This window comes from Leptonotus elevatus, chromosome 5 (assembly GCF_054856555.1).
Source record: "Leptonotus elevatus isolate MCC_2025b chromosome 5, RoL_Lele_1.0, whole genome shotgun sequence".
NCBI lineage: Eukaryota > Metazoa > Chordata > Actinopteri > Syngnathiformes > Syngnathidae > Leptonotus > Leptonotus elevatus.
In genome coordinates this window covers 1,573,570-1,590,379 of record NC_141243.1, presented here as the reverse complement: position 1 = coordinate 1,590,379, position 16,810 = coordinate 1,573,570, and the positions used below count along the sequence as shown (strand labels likewise).

At 38.9% G+C, this 16,810-nt stretch overlaps 1 protein-coding gene across 2 annotated transcripts in view; it reads left to right on the top strand.

The window, feature by feature from the left end:
* The first annotated feature begins 6,519 nt into the window (after positions 1–6,519).
* Positions 6,520–16,810, top strand: part of antxr2a (ANTXR cell adhesion molecule 2a) — a 60,610-nt gene continuing 50,319 nt past the window's right edge. For both annotated transcript variants that reach the window (XM_086076958.1, XM_086076959.1), the window contains exons 1-6: positions 6,520–7,015; positions 10,318–10,389; positions 15,063–15,134; positions 15,234–15,315; positions 15,392–15,496; positions 15,597–15,665. In XM_086076958.1, the coding sequence (XP_085933084.1) occupies positions 6,846–7,015; positions 10,318–10,389; positions 15,063–15,134; positions 15,234–15,315; positions 15,392–15,496; positions 15,597–15,665 (570 nt within the window). In that variant the 5' untranslated portion in view covers positions 6,520–6,845. The remainder of the gene's footprint in view (positions 7,016–10,317; positions 10,390–15,062; positions 15,135–15,233; positions 15,316–15,391; positions 15,497–15,596; positions 15,666–16,810) is intronic.

Here is a 16,810-nt window from a genome sequence, read left to right as displayed (position 1 = left end):
GGTGGCGGCGGCGGTGGGCCTCCTCAGCAATCAGCCGCCATCAGCGCGGCGCGTTCTTGACACGTGAAGCCACAGCTCATCCGCTTTTTTTTTTCCCGCCCGCCAACTCCTCCGTACTCATTCAGTCAAACACACATTTGCGTTTACCAAAGTCTTGCCTTCGTGTGTCTGCGCGAGCCAACTTCAGGCCCGTTGAGGGATAAACGAAGTTTCTGCCTCGAGGCCAAAAGCCGCGTCGCTGCCTGTTAGCAAATTGATAACACTCAATATACACAATGTAACTATTAGGGGTGTCAAAATGTGTGTGTTCATTTAAAGTTCCTTTAACGCCACTCATTTTTTTTTAACGCGCGATTAATGAGCGCCCCCTACTGGGAGAGCCTGTCGTGGGCGAATTTCAGTCGCAACGCAGCAGACACGTCCACGTCCAAATTGAGCAGTCATCATGTCATAATAATGCATATAGTTGTGGAGACTGGGGTCAAGTTGTCTTTTAAAATGTTAAAAATGTGCAGAATTTCACAAGTGACTTCATGTTAAACATTAGATCGCTCTTAATATCAAAAAGAAAAATGCACTGAGCTGTCACCAATGTCTTACAAATGCAATTGTGCCATCTAGTGGCAGAAAAAAATGACCTCAACACAAATCAATATCACACTCTTTTTTTCCAGTACAATACATCTTTTTAATTTTAACTCAATTTTATGAATTATTATGAATTATTTTATTATTATTATATACTAGACAAAGTTTCAAAATTTCAGCAGAAATGGAAATGCTGAAAAGCACAATGCTAAGATTTGAATGCATATGCTTATGAGGTAAATGGAAAGATAAATTACTAAAGCACTCAAATGTGGTCCAAGCTGGGTTTGAGGTTCTCCGCGGTGGCGGGCAATTGCTCTTAGCACTGAGCTAACGTGACTTGTCCAAATCCACGTCTAATGGCGTATTCATTTGGAAAAGCGTCATCTCATGCTGACGGCTCGCATGCATTTAATCATTTCAGTGAAATGTTAATGCATTTTCTTGATATGGTCGTCAGTCGTTACACGTGTATATCACTTAGCATAACGGCCATTTGCGATGTACGGTCGAAGGTGGGATTCAAACCCGCGACCTCCTGGTTACTGGACAATGCACTTTACCAACCGCGCCACTGAGCAGTATCGGGACAGGTGGTCATGATGATCAGCTGCGCGTATGGAAAGTGGGCGTGGAAAAATGTCAATGTCTGTCCCATTGAAAATGAATGTGGAACAGTCAATATTTAACGTAAAATTGTGCTAATGCTGTAAGTAATGTGACATCAGGAGGAGGCGTGAATTTTCGAAGCAAGTTGAAATTGGAAGAATTTTGTGGGAGTTGTTACACGGCAAAAAAACTTTTTTTTTTTTTTAAAGTGTGGAGAATAAAAATCACAATAACTAAAAGTTAGTTTATATATTTTTCCATTTTTATGTTAACAAGAGTATGAATACTTAGGAACAAATATTGTACATTTTATTGTACATTTAGAACAGATATCAAATGTGCGATTAATCATGAGTTAACGAATTGAAGTAATGCGATTAATTGCGATTCCAATTTTCGACACCCCTAGTCACTATAATTAAGCGACACCGAGAGGTCAAGACATCCGAAAGGCTTTGACGTGCCAATCAAAAGTGAACATTTGTCATTTGGCTTTCGTTTCAATGTGTCGGCTTTTATTTCAGGCGAGCGTCTGCAACCGCAACATTTCAGACAGTTGTCAATGCGCGGGATCAAATGTTTCCCTAAATCGCTCGTCGCCACGGCAACAGGGAAGACGGTCATTTGGCGACGACTTCATCACCTGTTACAACCCCCCCGCGCCCCCCACCCCCACAAACCTCCCCCTCCCCCGTCGGGTATTAAACGGCGCCGACTTCCCTCAAGTCCAATTGATGGCGAGCGCGGCTGTCACCGGCGAAGACGCGCGGGGGCCGCAAAAAGAAGCTTCCAGACAGATTAAGGCAAAGTCCATCCTTAATTTGTTCATCACGAGGCGACCTGTCAGCCGGCGCGTCTTCATACGCGCGCCCGCCGCCACGTCAGGGGGCAGTCGAGCGTGAAACACAAAGGGGGAATCAAGAGCAATTACGGGAGGGGGGCGGCGACGACGTCAGACGGACACGTTAATGGACGCCGTTTTAGTCCGTTCTGCACGCAAATGAAAAGACTTGCCAGGGTTCTTCCGGGGTCAAAATAACACAAGGCGGAAGAATCGCGCCGCATTTGTCAGACTCCATTTTGTGGAGGCGGACTCCACTTGTCTCATGCAAAAGGAGCCGCTGCTCACCTGGCCGCCCTCCACTGCGGGGTGTGATCGTCCACCTGACAGATTTGTTTCCCTTTCTATTTTTCATCAAATCCTATCCATCTCATAGTTTTGTACTATATAATATTTTTATATTATTGTTTATTCCCCCCCCCCTTAGTGTTTAATCGCTTATCACCTTGTGTATTTTTGTAATTTTTGCTTTTTTCAGCCTAATGTTTTTTTGCTGAACATTTATATATTATATAATATACAATATATTACTATATATTATATAATATACAATATATTACTATATATTATATATTTACATATAATATTTATAATACTTTTATCTTAATAATTATATTTTTCATCATTTTTGTGCAAGAACAGTTTTTTTTTCAGCCAATCAATAATTTTTGATCAAATATTATTCTTACATTTTTGTTTCTTTTTCTTTTATTTAATGTGCTTGTATAATTTGTTGAAATGATAGTTTTCAATATTTTGATATTTCTTAGCATGTTTTTTTTTGGTAGTAAACGCAATATTTTGGAATTTTTCATGTGATGTTTTTGTATTTGTCTTTTTTTTTCTGTTGTTTTGCTTCAAATTTTCATTGCGTAATATTTACTTGTCTTCTGTCAAAAATATAACAGAGAATGATTGTTTTATGTCAAATGATGGTATTTTGGTCATTTTTAAATGTCCAGCATTTCTACAGTGTTCCTAAAATTTTGTTGTTGTTTAAAAAAAAAAAAAAAAGTGGAATATTTCTGTATTTTCTGGTGTCATGTTTCATTATCATTCGACTTTTTTTGTTCATATTTTGCACATTTCATATTATTACATGTCGGTTATCAGATAGCGGCGATTTCACTCTGTCAAGCTCATCTGTGCATCCAAGAACACTGCTGCTCTGCTTTGCCCTTTTACTTTGACAATGGCTGCACTTTGCCCGGGCCGAGTGACGAAAAGTTCTCAGTTCGCAAGTGGCGAGGAGTCGCAAAACAAATATTAGCTGCGAGGACAAACCGTAATGACGTCCATAATTCATCATTAGCCGCGTGGCCGTTATTTTGCAAGCTCCTTGGAGGAAAACGCTTGTTTGTCACAAACGACGTCTTTAGTTGAAACAGAAGAGCCCAGTCGACGCATAAACGCCATCCATCCATCATATCTGTGTGTGTGCGTGTGCGTGTGTGTGTGTGCGTGTGTGTTCACCACTCATTAGCAGAGCTCAACGTTGGGTCTGCTGTGGCGGTTGATGCTTCCTTTGCATTCAACAGATGTTAGCATTCCGCTAACTAGCTTATCAGGCACTAACACTAATGTCAGGATTTGGAAAGCCAGGGGGCGTGGCTTAAAAAGTTGACATTTGATTTTTCACTTCTCAAATATATAAAATATCATTCAAAAAAATGGTTAAGCTATACCTTTTTAATCAGTCTTTTCATGGTTACATTTTCGTGAAATTACAACTTGTTGAAAAAAGCACATTTTTTTTCAACAAAAAAATAAATTAGTGTTATTTCTTCCCAAATAAATTCCTTAATTTTTTTTTAAAACAAGTATTTCTCAAAAAATATTGTTAATGATGTAAGCATCTTCTCTATTCTGTTAACATTACAACTTCAAGAAAAAAAAGCATTTACAAAAAAATTAAAATAGTGTAAGTATAAAAAATCGGAAAGAATAACACACACTCATTTAAAAAAAAAAAAATACAAAATGCTATCTTAATGGAAACATTTTAAATTTTTGGCGACAACAAAAACTGTTTGCAACCATTAAAACTGTGACTGTTTGCTGATTGTCTTTGCAACCTTTAACAAACCTTGATTAATAACCAACATTCGCTACGTTCGCAAACACACGCGTCTCTTTGCCGCTTGGTGAGATACCACCTTAACTAACTAACTTACTATGTGCTAATATTCTTAAATGTGATAAACCTTTTTTTTGGGGTTAAAAAAAAAGAAAAAAGATTGACCTTTGTCAGTGCAAACATGACACTTTTGACCACAACTAAACAATTTACAAACACAGAACATTGACTTTGAATTTCGACTTTAATTGAACTCACTTGGCTGCCGTGCTGATCGTCTCTTCCGCCAATCGAGTGACACGCTAACACGCTAACACGCTAACACGCTTTGCCGTTGTTTTTGTTGACTTTTGCTGTCGTTTTTCCTTCTCAATGAGTTTAATCGGCTCAGCGCTCGCGGGAATTAGCAAACGCCGTAAGAAACGCGCGCGCGCGCGCAGACTCGTTTGTACGGCGGCGCGGTGTCGGCGGTTCCCGCTGAAAGCAAGCGGCGTGCAGAGGAATTAACATTGTAATTAACATCCAATTAGACTTTGATTTGCCAGATAATTATACTGCTGTGTTGATGTTCACATTTGATGAGGTGTGTTAGCCGCAATTAGCTGCGGTGGAGGTGCGTGTTCGTGTGTACGTGCGTGTTTGACAACTCGGGCGCAGCAGAGAAGAAGACAAAGAAATCTGCAGTGCAAGTGTTAAAAAGAAGTTCAGCTAACTGATGCAAAACGCACACGTTTTGCATAATCAAGTCTCATAGGATTTCATGTTTTGGAAATTCCCCGTATATATGTTATTTTTCGAGAATTCATCATATTCTCAAACGTTCTTTTTTTTTACTCTAAGAATCTGACTTTATTGTTGTAACATTACATTTCTTCTAATATTATGATTTTTTTGTTAATGTTTTTTTCTCTCAAAAATCTGACTTTATTTTCTTCAAATTATGCATGTTTCTTGAAACAAACAGCTTTTTTCCCTCCAAATTATTTGTCTTTTTCACTTTGCAAAAATCTGATTTTGTTCTGTCAGATTTCAGCATTCTGAGACGTAAAACAAGATTCCCTCACACCCAAAAAACAGACCCAATTCTTGTACTGTTAAACCATATTTCTAAAAAAATCAATGACAAAATCTCACTTTATTCTCTTAAGATTCTAACTTGAAAAAAAATCATCATTTTTATTTATTTAAATAAAGCTACTACTATCACTTAATTCTCGTAAATTATGATTCAAAAACATTCTACGTGTCCAATGTGATTCTCATAGCCTTTTTACATTGTAATTTACTATTTTCTTTAAAAACAAAACAAAACACTGACATCTTTTAATTCCACCTAATATGTAAATAAAAAAAAAAAAACAATCCTCAAATAAAACTTTGACTTAATTATTGAAACATTACATGTTTTTTTTCCCCTTCCAGCCCCACATACGATTTCTTTAAAAGTAATAATTTGACTTTTTTCCTCCAAAATTTTCTTGTAAGATTCTGCAATTTTCATGAAAAAGGAAAAAATGCCCCCCCCCCCCCCAATAAATCAGACTTTTTTTTCCTTGGAAGTTTTTTTTCTTGCGAAATCAGTCCACAGTGGATTTGACTCACAAATGTGACGTAATCGAACAATGTGGCCGATGTCGAAGTCAATCAGACAGCAAACAAACTTTGTGTTCTTTCACTTCCCCTTTTAGCCACTTGACAGTTCAGCTTTAAAGCAACATCGAATGTGCTTTGTGCTTCCATTGGATGAGCTCATACGTACACGTATGTTGAAATCCGTGTTTTAATTCCGCAGCCTGGAGTCGCGTCTTCTTTTATCAGCGTCGCCAACTCGTGTTTGAACAAGATGGACGAGTGATAACGTTCTTGGCATTTCCTGTGTGAAAAGCACCTGTGAGGAAACGTATCTGACTAATGAAGTAGATAACCTGAAGGGATGTCATGCGTACGATAAAACATGTTGCTGCATAAAACGTCGTGAAAAGTAACCAGGAAGCACATTTGTCACGAATTTTCGTCTTCCTTGAGTAAATAAAAATACAAAAAAAAAAAAAAAATTCGTGTAATATCCCTGCTCCCTTCCCCCACAAAAAAAAAATCTAGTATGCTTTTTCTTTTCAAATTAAATGTTGTACAATTGGGACTTTGCAAAAATAAAAAATAGAAAAGTATTTTTTTCCTAAAAAAATCCACAACCCAAAACAAAACTTTTTGGGGTGAAGAAAAGCTCATCTAAAAAAAAAAAAAAAATACTTTTCCTAAAAATAAGCGCCCTCTGATACCTTGAAAGTTGCTATATACATCCCATTTAAATGTGTTATTTTATTGACATTTAATTGACCATTTTAGTGATGCTCACCTTTCCCAGTTTCCGTGAAAGGGGCTATGTCACAAATCCGAGCGTCTCTGAACGCATCACAACTAAGTTCGACTTCATCCAAGTTTTGTTGTGCGTCGTAACGGCTCTTTTCCTCAAATGTGCTCACATTTGCTCCGTTTTTCTCCCAAAGTGACGTGACACGCGAATCTCGGAATTCGTTCGGGGTTAACCGAGGATGCGAATGTGCGAAGTGTGAGTCAACGACGATGACGCCTTAGCGGTCATTTCCTGTATTTCACATGTCGCCGCGAACTTATAGCGGTGATTTTTGACATGTAAGTTCGTCACTCGTCACTCGTCGTCGTCGTCTTCTTCCCCTTCCACGCAAACGACCCGAGACGAACGTTTCGAAAATGTCCAAAAAGTCTCCTGACTTCTCGCCGGCGAGTCAACTTTTGCCCGGGCAGCGTTGGTGGCGTGCGGCCGCCCTCGGCGTGCTGTTGCTGGGCGTTTTAGCCTCGACGTGCTGGGCGGAGGAAGCGTCCTGCCACGGAGCCTACGACCTCTACTTTGTCCTCGACAAGTAAGACAAAGCGCACTTCGTCCGCGCGACACTAGTTTCTCGTGTGATGAAATGACATTTCAAGGCGGCGGGAATGTGTTGCTAACTAGCTCATACCATAATAACACCAGGTAACCATGTAGCTATGCCCCAGAGTGCTTGTGACCAGCTGTAGATGGCATAACAATTTGGCTTTGTGAAAAAAAAAAAAAAAAAGTCTAATATTTTCCTTCCAATAAGTGAGTGGACTTGAAAAAAAGTAGTAGCACACCTGTCCTGAACTAGCTAAATGTTCTCCTTTTGATTGCATTCAAATCTGTTAAAGGGTGGAGATGCTAATGCGTGCAGCGTGCCAATTTGCATATTAGCTAAAAATGCTGCTGCTTTCATGATTTACCCAAACACAAAATGAATCGACTGCTGGCTAACGTATCACGGCATTTCAAAACAAACCCAAGGTAGCAGACAAATATGCCTCACCGTGTAACATTCTTACTATTCATTTCTAGATGGCATAACAATTTGGCTTTGTAAAAAAAAAAGAAAAAAAAGTCTAATATTTTCCTTCCAATAAGTGAGTGGACTCGGAAAAAAAGTAGTAGCACACCTGTCCTGAACTAGCTAAATGTTCTCCTTTTGATTGCATTCAAATCTGTTAAAAGGGTGGAGATGCTAATGCGTGCAGCATGCCAATTTGCATATTAGCTAAAAATGCTGTTGCTTTGATGATTTTACCCAAACACGAAATTAATCGACTGCTGGCTAACGTATCACGGCATTTCAAAACAAACCCAAGGTAGCAGACAAATATGCCTCACCGTGTAACTTTCTTACCATTCATTTCTAGATGGCATAACAATTTGGCTTTGTAGAAAAAAAAAAAAAGTCCAACATTTTCCTTCCAATAAGTGAGTGGACTCGAAAAAAAAGTAGTAGCACACCTGTCCTGAACCAGCTAAATGTTCTCCTTTTGATTGCATTCAAATCTGTTAAAAGGGTGGAGATGCTAATGCGTGCAGCATGCCAATTTGCATATTAGCTAAAAATGCTGTTGCTTTGATGATTTTACCCAAACACGAAAGGAATCGACTGCTGGCTAACGTATCACGGCATTTCAAAACAAACCCAAGGTAGCAGACAAATATGCCTCACCGTGTAACTTTCTTACCATTCATTTCTAGATGGCATAACAATTTGGCTTTGTAGAAAAAAAAAAAAAGTCCAACATTTTCCTTCCAATAAGTGAGTGGACTCGAAAAAAAAGTAGTAGCACACCTGTCCTGAACCAGCTAAATGTTCTCCTTTTGATTGCATTCAAATCTGTTAAAAGGGTGGAGATGCTAATGCGTGCAGCATGCCAATTTGCATATTAGCTAAAAATGCTGTTGCTTTGATGATTTTACCCAAACACGAAAGGAATCGACTGCTGGCTAACGTATCACGGCATTTCAAAACAAACCCAAGGTAGCAGACAAATATGCCTCACCGTGTAACATTCTTACCATTCATTTCTAGATGGCATAACAATACGGCTTAAACAAAAAGCAAAAAAGTCCTATATAAATCCCATCCATTATTGTTATTATTAAATACAGTAGAGGGCATAACAATATGACTTCTTGTAAGAAGTCCAATATTTATTGTTCTGTTTCGTGATTGGACTCCATTTGCTGTCGATTGAAAATGACATCACCGTTGCTCAGGGCTCATCGTTTCGACGATTTTCGATTTTAACGCTACCGTAACCGTGAGCAAAAAAATATCGTGGTATCATGGTATTAAAATGACAAGTCTCTTTTTGGAAATATTTTGGGTAAATCAAAACATTTCCGTAACTTTTTAAAACCACGGTAAACCGTCAAACGATAATCGGCCCATGCCTACTTTAGACTGATTTTCATTTTCTGCCATTTAATTTCCCAGACCAGCCGCCGAAAAACATATTTCCTTTAAAAAAAAGTGAGTATTTTCTAGAAAACAACCCCAGCAACTTTATTTACTGTACTAGTCTTTTTTTTTTCCCTCCCCAAAAATGGTGTGCTGAAAGTTGGCTTTGTAATTAATTAATAATGAGTCACAGGACAATGCAACTTTGTGAGGTTTCAAGAAAAAAAGTTGGCACATGGTCGGCATTGTGGGCGTGGCGGCCAGCTGGCGTTCCGTCACATGGCGACGTGGACGGACGCTGGGCTCGGCTTTGTCTTTGGGGCCGCACGTTTGTGTTGGAAGTCGTCAAAACAAGTTCAAGCGTTGGCTCGCTGGCTGTGATGATGATGATGATGATGATGATGCAAACGCAGGCAGGAAGAGTTGCATCATCATGCAGAAAACGCTCAACTTCCTGTCCAAGAACATGTTTTTTTGATTTCATTTTATGGTGATCTCTCCTTCATGACTTCAGAGTCGCTTGCGTTGAGCCTTTTTCTTCTTTTTCTTTTTCTTTTCTCCTGCACTCGCCTTTCCGCAAAATGACAGAATGCTGACACATTTGCTGGACATTATAGTCAGCATGTTTGTAAAAGATATTAGAGTTTTGGATGAAGGCATATTAAGTCCTAGTTTTTTTTAGATACATTCTCAAAACATGTTTTTCTCCCGAACCTAATTATTTAATATGCAAATAATATAATTCTTGTGAAATTCTGGATTTTTTTCCTCCTGAAAAATACATATATTGTTGGTTGTGAGTGTTCTCAAAATTGCAAATCAAATTGAAATTCAAGGGGAAAACATTTTCTTACAAGGGATTTTTCACTCTCAAAATGTGTCTTAATTTTTGAGAAATTTTGACTTTTTGATTTAAAAAAATCTTCTTTTTTCTAAAAAACTTTATTCTTGTAAGATTGTTTTTATTTTTGACTGTTATTGTTATTATTACTAATATTTAGTTGATTAAAGTAAAAACAACATTGACTTTTTTTCTGGTAAAATTGCATTTTTTTCTTGATTTTTTTCCCCTCAAAATAAGAATTTTCACTGAAAAGGTACAAATATTTTTTGCAATAAAAGTATATTTTCCCCCCAAATGTGTCAAAATCGCAAAAATTGAAAAAATAAAATAAAAATCTGTGCGACATATGAGATCATTTTTTTCCCCTAAAAAAACAATTTTCTCTTAATGTTATGATTTCCCCCCACTATTTTGCTTCACCAAAACAAACGGTCTCATGACGTTCTGCCGCTTCCTGTTCTGGTGAATTTCAGCCTCCCTCTCTTAGTCTTCTTTTTACCTTTCCTGGATTTTGCTAAATTTCTATAACAAATGAGATTTTTTTGCTGACATGTGCCACAAGATGAGCTGCAGTGTTGTTGTCTCCTTTCAGGTCAGGAAGCGTCTCCGCCGACTGGTTTGAGATCTACTCCTTTGTCCGGAATCTCACCGACAGATTTGTTAGGTGAGTTGCCAAACTCGCACGCTTTCACCAAATACAACACTCTAAAAACAGGACAGATTTGTTAGGTGAGTTGCCAAACTCGCACGCTTTCACCAAATACAACACTCTAAAAACAGTTGGGTCAAAAATTGGGTTATTTTTATGGGTCAAAAATGGACCAATCTTCTATTTGGGTCAATTTGACCCAACTTTGAGTCAAGAAATGGCTCTTTTAGTGTAAAACAACTCATGAATATTGGTCAGATTCTTTACTTGGCTCAAAAAATGGGGTCATTTTGTATAAAAGAACCCAGAAAATTGGATCAAATTGACCCATGAAGTGGATCGGTCCATTTTTTATCCACAATTTGGTTACTTTTGAGTGAACAACAACTTTTCTTTGTTTTCTTGTGTTTGAGAAGCACATTGAGTTACTTTGCGTCTCAATAAAGTTGCCTTGCTGATGTCCGCCTGAAACAAATTCGACTTAAAGGCGAACTTTTCTCCTCCTCGATGAAGTCTCGTCAATGTTGCTAAACAAGTGGAGGCTGCACAATCCGCCACTTGTGTTCCCGTTTGGAACCGTGTCACGCTTTCGCACCTTCGCTGGCCTCTGAAAAAACGCTGGCGGCTCCTTTCCCGACTTAGGGGAGGACCAGGCCGCGCGTCCTCTTCAGACCAAAAAATTGTCCGTCTCCGAAGTGTTAGTGCCGGCTGCCAGCTCAGCTTCAGGACAGACGGCGGCGGCCCCGCCAGAAGCGCCGCTCGCTCGCTCGCTCACTCGCTCGCTCGCTCGCTCACTCGCCCGCCTGAAGAAAATAGCAAAGGCAGCAGGTGGGAGTGGGTGGCGGAGTCGGCCGCTCTTATGGGCTGCGAGAACGGCCATTTGCCACGAGAGTGGCCGCCACACGTACACCCCCCGCCGATCACACCCGCACCCGCACCCGCACCCGCACCCGCACCCGCACCCGCACCCGCACCCGCACCCGCACCCGCACCCCACCACCATACTATCTCTGACGGCCGGACAATGTACACAATAAGATCACTGCTGGACATGTTCTAATCCTAAAATATAGGAATTGATTCCAGAAATATTGTGACTTTATTTCGAAACATTCTACTGCTTTTTGTTGTTGTTGTTGTAAAATTCCTGTTTTGTACTCTGCCAGCGAAAAAAATAAATTATTATTATTATTTTTTAAATTATTCTTAATGTACTCAGTTGAGGTTATTCTCATTTTTTTCTTATAAAACACTTACCATTTTTGAAAATTCTTTAAGGATTATTGTTTTTGTTTTTTAAAATATGATTTGTCATGCAAAATTAAAAATCTGTATTCTCGTAACGTCCAATTTTTTTTTCTCTCAATTCAAATCACATATACACACCCACACACACACACATACAGTAATAATATCAAATAAATAAAGATGTCTTAGAACCCGTTTCAAATCACGGCGTGGTCCTTTGGGAGCACTTTTCCGCTGAGCCTTACCCGAATGTTTTCGTGTTAAACCCAGAAACTCTAAATACAACCACCCCCACCCTCCCGCGGCACCGCGACGTACATCAAGACGGCTGGGAGGCGTGGGACAATCTGTTGAAGATTCCCGCACACCGGGAACGCTTCTGTTCCGCCATGTGTGGCTAATAGCTACGCTACGTCTGACCAATCCCGACAGGAAGTCGTCCAACCATTCCCCCCCGCTGCTGCGCGTATTGGCATCAACTTCACGTATACAATGGCCGACGTCACTTGGTCGATGTATACTGCGACTGTTATGTGGGTTGTCGGATTAGCCAGATTCCGTTGGACGGCATCCGTGTGCAACTTGACGCCAAATTCAAAGTGTTTCTGGCCACATGCTCAGTTCAAAACACTTCTTGTCTTTCTCTTTGCACCCAATATGTCCCCTGCTCAAATTCATAGAGCATTTTAGGACAAAGGATCACAAAATCGGCGCCTTGTTCAAGGAGAATTACAAAATGAAGCCCTTACCGTGCTCCCAAATCTGTCACTTAAAAGCCTTGGAATTGTTTTTTATTTATTTATTTATATTTCCTATTTTTTAATAATTAAATAAAAGTCACAAGCTTACAAATATCAAAGTTATGTTTTTTTTTAGATAAACTGTTAATTTAAAAGGTAACAAATGGATTTTCCAAATAAAATGCTTATTTTTTTTCAAAAATAAATGTGACTTTTTCCAAGGTAAAAGTCCTTTTTTTTTTTTTATTCAAAATGTCTCACCAGAATAGCCATTTACTAATAATAAAAAAACTTGTTGATTAAACTTGAAACTTGATTATAAAGCTTGATTAAGTGTGAAGGAAAGAAAGAAATAGAGGGAAAGAAAATTCTAGAAAATCATTATCGTATGAGAACAAAAGTGCTTTTTTTTCTAGAAAGTCATACTCTCAAGCTTGACATTTGTTTTACTTTTTTTTTTTTTAAAGTAGTGTTTTACGAGCGGAATCATTTTGAAGTCTTAATCTCATCAGTCCCAAGACACGGTCCCGTTAAAAAGCGTTTCTATGTGTTGATTCCAATATGAAGGCCTTATTTATCCTCACAAGTGAGACTTTACATGCGAACAACAACAACAATGTTAAACCAAAATGTCCAAACTTAAAATGGAAGAAGTTTAAAAAGTGAAAGTGGCTGCCAAATGTGTGTAGCTTATGCTCCCACAACGGCCGGTGGGAACGCTGCAAGTTGGCCGCTGTGCTTTGCGACTTCACGCCCGGCCGGCAAAGCTAAAGTCTCACATTTTGTCTTTCCACCCAATATGTCCTCGTTTGAAATTCCCTTTTTACACTTTGAATACAAAAGGAACAAAACATACAAGCGGACCGTACTTTACAACATTTCCGAGACAGTCATTTATTTATTTATATTTTAAAGGGACATTTTTTGGTCCCTAAACCTGAAATACGGCACTCTTTGTGCTTTATTTTCTTTGGACATCAAAAATAATAATGACAAAATTAGCAAAGGATTTGTGTCGAAATGACAAATATTGCAATATAATATTGAGCCCCGCGTCACTCGCTCCCCAAAATGTGATCGTCACCAGGAAAAAAATAAATAAATAATCTGGTGCACTTAAAACCTGCAGATAACATGCAAAGAACAACTAAATATACGTTTTAAACATCCAACTGAATAAAAAAATTGCTCACATTAACATGAAATATGGATTTAAGTTAAGCTTTAAATGCAAAAAAATACAACATTTGGAAAACAATACTTTGTAGTTTAAATTGATATGACCATTTAAAGCACACTTTTGTAGAATTATAATGCTCAATTCTTCCAATCTACTTTTTATTTCTACTGCCGGTACTTCTAGTACAAATAACTTCACTGTTTTTTTTTAGAGCGGAAAACTAACATAAATAATTTTTTTCCACATATGTAAGGTCACGAAAATGCTTAAATTTGATGGCAAAAAAGGTGTCGGAACAACTTAAGCTGCACGATCTAAATTTGGCAAATCCCAAGATCCTCTTTCCAAGTACAACTTTTACCATTTGTCACCTTCCAACGTGTGAATGTCCTTTAAAAAGTCGTAAAAATGACATCAAAATGTAGAAGGTGCACATTCGTATGCAATGGACTTTATTTCTCTGGAGGTGGAGGTTTTAATTTATACAACTTAGTCAGCAAATGCAGCTCGTGTTGTCATTAAAAGTGTCAGTTACATATTTTGTGTCCAGGACGTGACTCATACGCAGCAACATGTTAACTGCGACTTCCTTCAGTCAGACACAAGCTGCATAAATATACATATATATATATTTAAAAAAAAAAGACGCTAAATTTAGTACTATGCTTACATCACGTGTTGAAAAAATATTGAATTGATAGCCATCTGACACTCCAATTGGCCTAGCCATCACACTGCCTGATAATAATCATAATCATATTAATAAACCAAGCCACCCGCCCAAATGCCTTTTTTTAACGTTAAAAAAAATCACCCCAAATACTTTATAAAAATAAAAAATCACACTGAAAAATGTGCTTCTGCCCAAAAAACACCATAATTTTTTTTTCCTTCATTGAAAATTCCCCCAAAATGTTTCTTCCACAAAAAATATCCCCCGAAACAAAAAAAACAAAAAATCTAAAGTATCCTAAAATCTTTCTTTCTAAAATCTTTTTCTCTTGTCAAATTTCCCACAAAATCTTCTTTCTCCTAAAAAATATCACACAGAAAATAAAAAATCCTACCCCCAAATTCTTTCCCCCACACCAAATACCCCCACCTGAATTATTTATATATATATATATATCCCCTTTAAAAATATTTCCTCCTCACAAAATATTACCCCCAAAAAGTATTTATCCCACTAAAAAATACCCACAAAAAGCTCCCCCTCAATATTGTTTTAGCACAAAAGAAAATCGTCCCTTTAGAAAATGTATTTCCCCTACAAGAAAATCTTCACCTAAAAGTTTTCACCTTATACAACAACAACCTTTTTCTTCTAAGTTGAATTTTTCCCACCATGACCCTGAGCAATAAACGCAAATTATTGATCAACCCAAATTGTTAACACGTTATCAAAACTTTCACTTCACATCTTGAAAATTCTAAATTCGTATTAGTTGTCCATTGTAGTCGCAAAAATGTTATTATGTTATCCTAACTTCAACTTGGTGTTTTTTTTTTTCACTCTTCAGTCCCAGGATGAGAGTTTCCTTCATTGTATTCTCGGCCCAAGCTCACGTCCTCCTCCCACTTACTGGCGATCGGTAAGTTAGCAGTCTGTTGCTGTTGCTAGCATGCTAGCATTTCAAGCTCCAAAATGGTTCCGTTTTGGCATCCCAAAAAACATGTTTTTGTGTTCTCAGGTACGAGATCGAAGAAGGCCTGAAGAAGCTGCGCGCAGTCAATCCGGCCGGCGAAACGTACATGCACGAGGGCATCAAAGAAGTGAGCGTACTCTCTCGCGCGGCGCTGCGACAAATTAAACTGACCTTTTTTCGTGTGCATGTTTTTACCCCCGTAGGCCACTGATCAGATCCAGAAGCAAACCATAAAGTCGTCCAGCATCATCCTGGCGCTGACGGACGGGAAACTGGATGTGTTTGTTCACGAGCTCACCGTCAAACAGGTCCCGTCTTTTGTCCTGTTCTTTTTTTTTTCAGGCTGAGATTTTGTTATGTCGTAATTTATGTAAAAAAAATAAAATAATTTTGTTCGGGGTCCTGAAGGCGGAGGAAGCACGGAAGTACGGCGCTCGCGTCTACTGCGTGGGCATCAAGGACTTTGACGAGCAGCAGGTAAGAGAACAATTAGCTAGCATAAAATACAAAATGCCACAGATGGGCAAGCAGCACTGAAGTCATGGTTATTCTAATGCAAACAGCATAACACAATAATCACGGGGGGGGGGGGGGGGGGGGTCACTGTACACAGTGGGCTTGCCTCTTGGCCCCATAACAAAATGGCCGCTTTTTGCTCGGTACCAGCACTGGCATCAGCTCAGTGTGAAAGGGTCGATGAAAAGACCCTCCAGTAGGTTTCGTCCCTTGCCGCTTGAGTGGCCTGCCTGACCCACTTCCACGCACCCCGCCCTCCTCTAAATGGGCTAAAATTGCAGGATGTCACGTGAAAATCATTAAGGCTGGCTTTCTTTGCATCCCACCGGAAGATCGCAGAGAAAAGAGAGATTGAGGTTTCATTCACTCGTGAGGTCAGGCGTTGCCTTCAGGGATGCTCTGAAATTGTAGATTTTCTCACAAAGCAACCGAGCGGTTGTTCCAAATATCCTAAATTGTTTGTTACATTTTCTACTTCTGACCAACCTGCTTACCTACGTACAGTATATATTGTACCTACCCATTGACTTTCTTACCTACCTACAAACCTACCCGCCTAATTACGTGCCCACCTACTTAAAGATTCACCAACCAACCTACTTGTCTTAACTTCCTAATTTTGTAACTATTGACATATGACTTTGCTACATAGCTAGTATCTACCCATTCCTATAACCTATTGACCCAACTAACTAACTAACTAAAAGTGTCATATAAGTGTGATTCTATTATTATTATTATAGCTAATTACTAGTACTGACTGACCAACTGTCTGACCTATCTACTTACTTAAGTACCTAGTTACCAAACTCATTTCGACCCATCTAACTATTTACCTCGCTGGTTACTAACGGACCAACTGTCTAACCTACCTACCTACTACCTAACGGACTTACCACCGTCCTGCATACTGACCGACCCTAAAGCGACTTGCATGTCTACGACCCGACGGACAAACTTACCTACCTACAAACCTACCCGCCTAATTACGTGCCCACCTACTTAAAGATTCACCAACCAACCTACTTGTCTTAACTTCCTAATTTTGTAACTATTGACATATGACTTTGCTACATAGCTAGTATCTACCCATTCCTACAACCTAT